Below are 10,119 nucleotides of genomic sequence, written 5' to 3' on the forward strand. Positions count from 1 at the left end.
GCATCTGGAGGAGTGAGTGGTGATAAGCAGGTCAAGAACTTGGGAACAGCAACTGTTTCTCTGTGCCAGGAACCTGGAGGCAGGAGTGGGAGGTGGCTCATGAGGAGCGTGAGGTGGAGAGAGGCTGGCGGTCAGGGAAGGAGCCTGGGCCTCGGCTCTGGGGTCCACAGGGTGCAGAGGAATGAACCAGGCACAGTCTGGTTGGATTGAAGAGAGACTGACATTCATGGCTGTGGTGGCCCTGGGGGTAGAGAGGGTGCCTGGAGCAGCACGTGGCATCTGACTGTGACGGGTCAGAGCAGTGAACTTTTAACCTTGAAAATAAAGTGCAGGGTGGGGAAGAAAGGAGCCGTGAAGGATGGGGGTGTCTGAGAATGGGCTGGGGATGTGCCACAGGCATAAATGGAAGTCCCAGGAGGGTGCACACTCCAAGGCGTGGACAGCTGGGTTTTCCTCTCTCCTGTGCTGTCGTTTTGTTTCCTCTTTTCGTCTCATGCATCTCTTCTCTCCCCCCACTGATGAAGAGTTTTATTTAGAGTCCCATTGCGATTCTAGATGGAACAAAAACTCACTGATTTGTATGTGAGTTGACGTGTTGCAGCCCTCTGCACGAGCCTTAAATGTTTTACTTACTGGTTCAGCAGTGCTTCCTGAGTTCCTTTTGTGAGCCATGGGCAGCACTCAGCTGCAGGCAGACAGCCAGACAGTTGTTGCCTTTTCTGGACTCTTAACGTGCCTGTTAAGAGTGCTTTAACATGTCCAAAGTGAGGATCCATGCACACACCTTCATCACACAACCTCAGCAGCTTTTAGCTGCTCTGAGTTTGTTACTGGGTAACAGTCTGGAATTGTGGCAGTTCCCATCTCTCTTTATAAGACTGTTGGTTGAACAGTAGTTTTGTGGTGAGATCACAAAAATACCTCTTCCCAGATTCAGAGTACCAACTGGACTTGGTCTGTGTGACAAGTGACCACTGCATCTGGAGTGCAGCACTGAACAGCAGGGAGCCTCTCCTTCAGGGGCCTGGCCTCTGCCTGGCTCTGAGTGCACCAGGAAGGGGTGCCCATCACACATGGATGGATACTACCAGGGTGGCACAGACACAGTTCTGGGCCTTCGATTGTTCCCAGTGAAATGGCAGAAGCCTGTCTCGTACAACTATGTTAGTAATTTAGTAAATACACAGCGCTTACACCAGTGCTGTACAGCCTGTCAGTGCTGCCTAAAGATGGGAAACTGAGGCCCCGGGTCACAAACTGTGCCGCCAGCAGGTTGGGGCACCATCTTCAGAGCATGGCGTCGTCCAGGTGCATTGCCCTCATGTCACGTGGGATCTGAAGCAAGTGGTGCTTGATCAGTGTTTGTGGGGGAAGAGATCCAGTCTTGATCTCTGTCATGTTTTTACCTGAGAAGAATTTTTTTTTTTTTAATCCACCTTGCGTTGCGTGTTTCTGGACAGTTACCCCACCTTCCTTGGGACATCCTCCCTTCTATTGAAGACACACTGGCCATCTTGGGCTGTCCCGAGAGCTAGGTTGCAGGGATGCCTGAGTGTGGGACCCCAGCAGTGGTGAATACTGGGCTGTAACTATGTATTTTACTGATTATTTGTGGTTACTCTTGCTGGGAGGCAGCCCATCCCTCCAGCAGCATGTAGTCAGCTCCTCTTACAATGGGTCACAGGCAGGGCCCCTTGGTTATTGCCCCAGGTCCTCCTGTGTACCAGGTCATTCTAATTTGGAACTGCTTATTTGACTGAAGTATGTTTAAGCTACCTCAAATTTCATTCACAGTGAGGTCAGGTAAAATCCAGTATTTGAAATATGCACACTTATATTTTAATCTCTGTTAATGTCCTGAGGCTGGTGACTTATTGAAGCTATCCTCATTTTGTCTAATTTATTCATTTTCTTTTTAAAACTTTTAAAGCCTTGGGTTGTAAACTCTTATTTTTCTGCCTTTGAGAGTTTGCATACTGCTGTATGCAAACTTAGCTTTCTGAACACAGAAGTGTAGGGTCCATAGCAGGTGAGCACTAAGTTACATGTCGTATAGCTGGGCTGATTTAGAAAAGGCAGAAGAACTAGGAATCAAATTGCCAACATCCATTGGATCATAGAAAAAGCAAGAGAATTTCAGAAAAACATCTACTTCTGCTTCATTGACTACGATAAAGCTTTTGACTGTGTGGATCACAACAAACTGTGGAAAATTCTTCAACAGATGGGAATACCAGACCACCTTACCTGCCTTCTGAGAAATCTGTATGTAGGTCAAGAAGCAACAGTTAGAACTGGACATGGAACAACAGACTGGTTCCAAACTGGGAAAGGAGTATGTCAGGGCTGTGTATTGTCACCCTGATTATTTAACTTATATGCAGAGTACACCATGTGAAATGTCTGGCTGGATAAAGCACAAGCTGGAATCAAGATTGCTGGGAGAAATATCAATAACCTCAGATATGCAGATGACAGCACCCTTATGGCAGAAAGTGAAGAGGAACTAAAGAGCCTCTTGATGAAAGTGAAAGAGGACAATGAAAAAGTTGGCTTAAAGCTCATCATTCAGAAAACGAAGATCATGGCATCTGGTCCATCATTTCATGGCAAATAGATTGGGAAGCACTGGAAACAGTGAGAGACTTTATTTTCTTGGGCTCCAAAATCACTGCAGATGGTGTTTGTGGCCATGAAATTAAAAGACGCTTGCTCCTTGGAAGAAAAGCTATGACCAACCTAGACAGCATATTAAAAAGCAGAGGCATTACTTTACCAACAAAGGTCCATGTAATCAAAGCTATGGTTTTTCCAGAAGTTCGTGTATGGATGTGAGAGTTGGACCATAAAGAAAGCTGATCACCAAAGAATTGATGCTTTTGAACTGTGGTGTTGGAGAAAACCCTTGAGAGTCCCTTGAACTGCAAGGAGATCCACCAGTCAATCCTAAAGGGAATCAGTCCTGAATATTCATTGGAAGGACTGATGCTGAAGCTGAAGTTCCAATCCTTAGGACACCTAATGTGAAGAACTGACTCATTGGAAAAGATCCTGATGCTGTGAAAGATTGAAGGCAGGAGATGAAGGGGACGACAGAGGATGAGATGGTTGGATGGCATCATGGACTCAATGGATATGAGTTTGAGCAAGCTCTGGGAGTTGGTAACGGACAAGGAAGCCTGGTATGCTGCAGTCCATGGGGTCGCCAAGAGTCGAACGTGACTAAGTGACTGAACTGATAGCTGGTCTGCAAGTGCTGTGACTGCACTTCCCAGAGGAGGGATATGGCCACCTATGGACCTGGAAGGGTCAAGGTTGAAACTAATTCCAGGAAGCATATTTGAAAGGAGTTGATGGGTAACAGTACTGAGATTGAAAGCTAAATGTGTATGTGTGTGTGTGTGTGTGTGTGTGTGTGTGGCACTGTTTAATCTTGGCAGCTTGACAGTGTGTGTTAGCTCTGCCTCTTCCCAGAACTGCCCTTTGATGTCAGTAAATGAATAAAGTATGAATCTCTAGGACAGGAGAGTGGAGAAATAATGACGTGTTTTTAGGCTCTATAAGGTTGATGATTAGAGGCATCTTACTTGGCCACGGGAAGGAAGGCAGCAGGTGAATGGACTGATGAAACCATGATGCTGGGCAGTGTGGGTAGGCATGGCTTCTAGGCAACAGGTGATCACTCCTTCTGCGTTCGTGCAGAGAAGTTTGCTGTCTGGAGAAAGGGAACTAAGAGCCTCCAGAGTCAGGGACACCAGGCAATACTGCACCAGAGGCCCTAAATCAGAGCACAGTGCTGAAGAAGGAGAACAGCTCCACCCTGGTGATGAACACTGTGCTTAGTCACAGGCAAGAGACTGCACCTTTCTTCTTTGGGCAAATGGAATAGCCTGGGTAAAAGACCTGCTGGAAATAGATCTGGTTATGCCCCTGCTGCAGAACGTAATGCTTGTTGGCAGCTCCTAATGTAAAAAAAGGTGTAAATGGTGACAGAGGAGAGAAGAAAAAAACAGATTTACATAAAGATATAGCATCAGATTTGCATTTAATAATTTAACTTCTTGACAGTGATTAACATGAAAGGCAATGATTATCCCTAACCCTAACCCTAACCCTACTTGCAGGGCAGTAATAGAGACACAGACACAGAGAATGGACTTGATACAGAGTGGGAAGGAGGAGGTGGGACAGATCGAGAGAGTAGCACTGACATACATATACACACTACCGTATTGAAATAGACAGCCAGTGAGAGTTTGCTGGCTGATGCAGGGAGCTCAACCCGGTGCTCTCTGCCAGTCTAGAGGGCTGGTGGGATGGGGTGAGAGATGGGAGGGAGGTTCAAGAGGGATGGGACATATGTTTACCTATGGCTGATTCATGTTAATGTATGACAGAAACCAACACAACATTGTAAAGCAATTATCCTCCAGTTAAAGATGAAATAATTTAGCTTCTCGACAGTAATTGGCATGAAAGACAATGATTATACATAATTTTCAAATAAATACATTTATACAAATAAATTAAAAAATTTTTTAATATATGAATAATGTTGCTTAGAATTCTAAGGTTTAATAATGTAAGCACCAGGTAATTACTATTTTCCTATGAGACTTAATAGTACTCTTTGATTTCATAAATTATGTGCATCTGTTTGATAAAAAATATAAAGTAATTCTTTCACAAAGTAATTTTTTCAAAGATCCTCTGTAGCAATAACTTGAGAAAAACTTGGAGCTCTGAATGGTTCAGTGACAAGAACTGCTAATTAGTGACAGTGACGTTAACACACTTGCTAGATGAAGGACTCGTGGAACCTAGCACAGAGCTGCAGTGTACGGTACACTTTTGTGCAGTTCTAACATAGCAAATGTAATATGTGGAGTCCACAGACATTCTGTGAAGAAATGAGGTGCAGAAATCCCCAGTGTAAGAGGAATATTAAACTTCAAGGATGAGTAGCTGGCTCTTGTGGAGCCATCATGGTAAACCAGGGACTAGACAGTTTTGGGTTAAGATTGCTTTTTCTGATTCAGTTTCTGTCAAGTATTACTGGCCCTTTTCTGAAGAAGCAGCAGTTAATCTTTAATGCCTAGCATTTCCTTATTCTGAACTGTGGTAATTAAATCTCTCCTGTAGTACCTAATAATTTTCTCTGGATTGTGCCTCTGGCTACTCTGTTTCTGAATAGCTGTCACGTTGGCCAGAGTTAGGTCAGCTTTTGGCCAGATACTGAATCATTTTTATCTGATGATTTTAACAGTTTTGGTAATTCTTCAAAGCTATATTGAAATATGGTTTGTTCAGTTGTTTAGCATCAGGTGGAGTAAGGTTGCAAGAGTTTGAAATTTTGAATGAAGAAAGATGAAAGTTTATTATGTTCAGTCCTGGCAACCTGGATTATAAAAAGACTCTACAGGACTTATTTACAGTTACTTTTAATTTAATGATAATTATAATTTTAAAAATTGTTGCTGTGGCTTATTCTGTATCACTTCATGTGCACCTAACAGGCATTTGTGACAGGAAGGAGCCTGGACTGGTGCTTCCTTTCCTGTTCCTCATCTGGGCTGTCCCAGCCTTTCATGCCCACTCCCCTATGTGCCTTAGCTTGGCTGTGGGAAAACAGAGAGTCAGGGCTTTATTCTGCCAGATGATTTGCTTGGCAAAGTTAGTTAACTCCAACTGCCAGTCAACCTCACCTTACTTTGCTGTTTTCCTTAACCCAGGGGTGGATCAAGCTTTGCCTCCAGAGCGCCGGGCTCCAGTTACTCCTTCCTCTGCCTCTCGCTATCACCGCCGAAGGTCCTCAGGGTCACGAGATGAGCGCTATCGGTCAGGTAAGCTCAATGTATTACAATTACTACATATTGCCAGATGTAATGTGGGTGGTGGTGAAATGCATGAGTGGACACATGTCTGCAGAAGCTGTGTGAATGCACAGCAGTGTATTCGGGTGTGTTTGTGGTTGGTTGTGATGTGCAGATGACCTCTTACCTCAGACATAGATACACCCTCCAGGGCACACAATAAAATTCAGTAAAAAGTAACTCTTTTTATATTTTTAAGATAGTGTCCATTATTTAGAATGTTAAAATAATTTAAAATGTAGTAACCTTTTGTAAGCCAAATTTTGCTCATTTTTTAGGTGTTACAAAGTTTAACACTGGTTTCAAAAATCTTGGTTTTACTGTTCCGATCTTAGTTGCTAGTATTTTTTCCTTCTCTTTTAACCTCAGTGATTTGTTTCTCAAGTAGAGTTTTCAAAAAAGAAATAAAATTCTTAATAATTTGTATGTTGTTTATTTCCTTTGTGTTTTACGACACTGCGTATAAGAATGCTGTCTTCATAATTCTGCTTTATAGCAGTCATCTGGGTTCAACAGGCTTAAATTTCTTCCATTAATTTAGCATCAGGAAAGTTGTATTGTGATTAATGTTTAATTTTTTCCGCCACCATCTGGATTCCAGTTGTTTTCTATTGATTCCCTAACTATAATTTTTTTTAAAGAAAATTATCAGTAAGTGTTGTTGCTGGAACACCAGTTCAGGATACATGTGGATTGCTGATGATGACAGTCCAAACTATAACATTTATATATCACTTTATATTTTCAAGTACTTGCAATGGTGTTACCTCAGTTGGTTTTTATAACAGAAAGGTGGCATACATACGGCTGTTTCGTGCTGCAGAAGAGGACGCTGAGGCTGCGAAAAGTGAAGTAGCTCAGCCACTTCACATGGAGGCAGGTGGATCAACCCTGTGAGCCTCTCAGTGTTGTGAGTCTTTCCCTTACTGGGGACTTGAAGGATAAGCCGCCACCCTTCCCACCAAGTTCAGGAGCTGTGTGCTTGACTTCCTGGCCCAGCTCTCCTTTCTAGATGGGAAGATGGCATAAGACAGACTTTATGGCATCAGGAATCTTTATGTGCAGAAGCAAGAAGAATGGACTGGAGAAACTAGGAAGAAGGCCAGTGCAGCTTCACTGCTGCGCCTTCTGCCTTCTTGGCTGTCTCAGGCCTGATGCCTGGGACAATGCGTGGGGGTGGGATGAAGGCAGGGGTTTGTAACCAAGTTTACGTTCTGTGTTTTCTCAGGTAGTTTTATCCTGGCACATACCAAGAGCTTGTCTTACGTTATTCAGGCATCTCAGAGGCCCCTTTCAGATTAATTAGAAGGGTAGCACATATATATGTGCTGTCAACTTGCTGTGGAATGCTAAGGTTTACTCCCTTGTCATGATTCTGTTGTGCATTTTATATATCATGCACACACACATAGATACATGTACATAGTCACACATACGGGAGACATGCAGGTAGAGACCCACATGTACACATACACAGACATATGTGTAGGCATGTGCATAGACAGACAGTAGACAAGTGTTCACTCTTATCCGTATCTTTTGGCACTTGGACTTTATCCTGAAGATGATAGGGTTCCATTCAAAGATTTTAAGCAGAGTCACAATTGGAGCAGGTTGGGGTTTGCAGCTGACTTTGGTAGCACTGTGGAGTACGAGTTAGAAGGGAGGATCTGGAAGCCCCTGGATACCTGAGGTATTTGTACAGGATATGAATCAGTGCCAGTGAGACGTGAGATGTGGTGAGTTAAGGCAGGGTTGTGTGAGAGAGGGGGTTTTGGTGACCCTGAGATGTCTAGGTTGTACAGCTGTATAGATGATCCTCTCCGGGTCTGCCATTCCAGAATTCAGTTTCCCATTTGTAGGTTAAAGGTGGTGGAATTTGCCCCAGCTATTTACTTACTATGTAGAGAATACATGAAAAATAGTTCAGGTACGCCTTCAATTATCATGTAAGATGTGAAAAATATTATTCCATATATAGTTTAAATTTTTTTTTTAATTTATACTCTGAATTTTGAATAAATAATGACTGCTTAGTTTTAAGGAGCAGACATATCCAGAGGATCTTTCTATGTGCTTTTGAAAGCTCAGCTGGGTTCTCATTTTCTTTAACTGACTCAGTTCCACCATCATATGGGATGACATCCACCCTAGAGGAAAGCTAAGGAGGGCCTTTGGGGCATCCCTGGGCTCATTTGATAGTCTCCTTCGCTATATGTCATTATCTGCTGTTTCCTGGTTTTAAAATACTCTAATTAGTTTTCTTAATTTAGGCATTTCAATGCTAAGTTACTTTCTTTTAGAGTTTATGCTCATATATTGTGTTTTTTTTTAAGTGGTATAAAATCTTAGAAGCTTGTTTTAATCTGTTTTGAGTATACATGTTTCAGGATTTTATTTTCTCCTGTACCAGCACAGAAGATAAAGGACATTTAAGAGAAAAGGGAGGAGGGAGGAGGGTTCAGGATGGGGAACACATGTATACCTGTGGTGGATTCATTTTGATATTTGGCAAAACTAATACAATTATGTAAAGTTTAAAAATAAAATAAAATTAATTAAAAAAAAAAAAAAGAAAAGGTTTTGTGACTCTCAGAATATTTTACTTTCTAAAATTCTTTGACCACTCTCAGTAGAGTTACTTTAGTTGTTTCAGTGACCAAATTTATCAGCCAATAGGTAATTCTGTTATCCTTTAGACAGTTGACTTAATTAACAGTCAGTCTGGTCAACCATATAGCCACAGACTTAACATCTCTTGGCTATATGTTTTTATTTTTAAACCCATTGCCTTACATGGTAATGACTCCTACTGGAATTCTTTATAGAGTAAAGTGTACCTCTCTTTTTAAATAATTTCCTTTGGGAACTAAAATTTGATTTGGAAAGTGAATGAATAAATAGGCATTTACCAGGTACCTAGAAAACATCTACCTTGTTCTCGTTCCACCTCGAATGTCTTGGAGTGCTGTCTTCCTCCAGGAGGAAGAGCTCAGAGGCCAGGGAGCTGTGGTGGCGTTTCAAGACCCTTTCATGAAGGTCTGTGAGGACAAGCCATTTCCAGGATAATGCTAACACATTACTTGCCTCTTTTAGTCTCATTCTTTTGTGAATGTACAGTGGGTTTTTCCAGAGGCTGCCTGACATGATGATGTTATTCTTACAGCCAGTGGAATCTGTGATTATGAAGTCGTGTATTTTTAAAAGTTTTTCAGTTTCCTTTCTAATTCAATAAGTATCAAAGCATTAATCCCATAAGTAAAACTTTAAAGGTTTTCATCAATTTTGGGGTATAAATCAAAAAATAACATTTTCTTATTTAGAAGACTTAAATTAGACTGCATACTCCACTTAGCATTCCTAGTAAAAGACAAGCTGTCTCTGTAAAGCTGAATCATCCAGCATGGTGGTCAGTATGCACAGGAGAAATTTTATATTTAAATTAATGAAATAAGATTTGAAATTCTGTTTCTGTGCTTTTTTTACTAGCCACATTTTAAGACAAGTGACTACTGTACTGGGCAGTGCAGATATGGAAAATCACCACCACAGCAGAAAGTTGTCTTTCATAGTGCTGTGCTAGGTTGTGCCGAAGGTTGTGTAAATATGGAGGAGAAGGCAGAAGATGCAGCTGAAGACAGTTTTTAAAGGTCTGCTTGTCTAAAACTAATAAAGCTTGATAGTTATGCCTAGTCATTTAACAGAAAAAAGACACAGAGTTGGATTTCAGAAATATGTATAGGTAGTTGGGTTGGGGTAGGTTCCTGGTTGAAGCAGGGATGTGTTAAGAGGATTTGTATTTCAGGTAAAAAACAAAAAAGTGATTAATCAATTTATGGAATATACCAAAACAGTACTTTGACATTGATACAATAGTTACCAAAAAATACTTATATTAGGTAGGAAGAGATCCTGGAAATTAAATAAGGATTTAACTTAAGAAGCCAGAAGAGAGAAATTGAATGAGTTTACAGAAAGAAGAAATGAGAAAATAACGTGAAAAAAATGGAATAGAGGATATAGATTTGGTTTCCACTTGGGCATGTGGTGGAAGCACAGAAATCCTCATACACAATCCTTACACAAGAAAAGGCTTCAGTTCAGTCCCTCAGTCGTGTCTGACTCTTTGAGACCCTGTGGACTGCAGCACACCAGGCCTGCCTGTCCATCACCAACTCCCAGAGCTTGCTCAGACTCATGTCCATTGAGTCAGTGATGCCATCCAACCATCTCATCCTCGTCGTCC

General features: G+C 41.8%; 1 protein-coding gene across 4 annotated transcripts in view; it reads left to right on the forward strand.

The window, feature by feature from the left end:
• DIP2C (DIP2 disco-interacting protein 2 homolog C (Drosophila)) overlaps window positions 1-10,119 on the forward strand; it is a 199,381-nt gene that overhangs the window by 68,220 nt on the left and 121,042 nt on the right. For all 4 annotated transcript variants that reach the window (XM_010836412.1, XM_010836413.1, XM_010836416.1 and 1 more), the window contains one exon: window positions 5,733-5,843. In XM_010836412.1, the coding sequence (XP_010834714.1) occupies window positions 5,733-5,843 (111 nt within the window). The remainder of the gene's footprint in view (window positions 1-5,732; window positions 5,844-10,119) is intronic.

This window comes from Bison bison, unplaced genomic scaffold (assembly GCF_000754665.1).
Source record: "Bison bison bison isolate TAMUID 2011002044 unplaced genomic scaffold, Bison_UMD1.0 scf7180017864063, whole genome shotgun sequence".
Classification (NCBI taxonomy): Eukaryota; Metazoa; Chordata; class Mammalia; order Artiodactyla; family Bovidae; genus Bison; species Bison bison.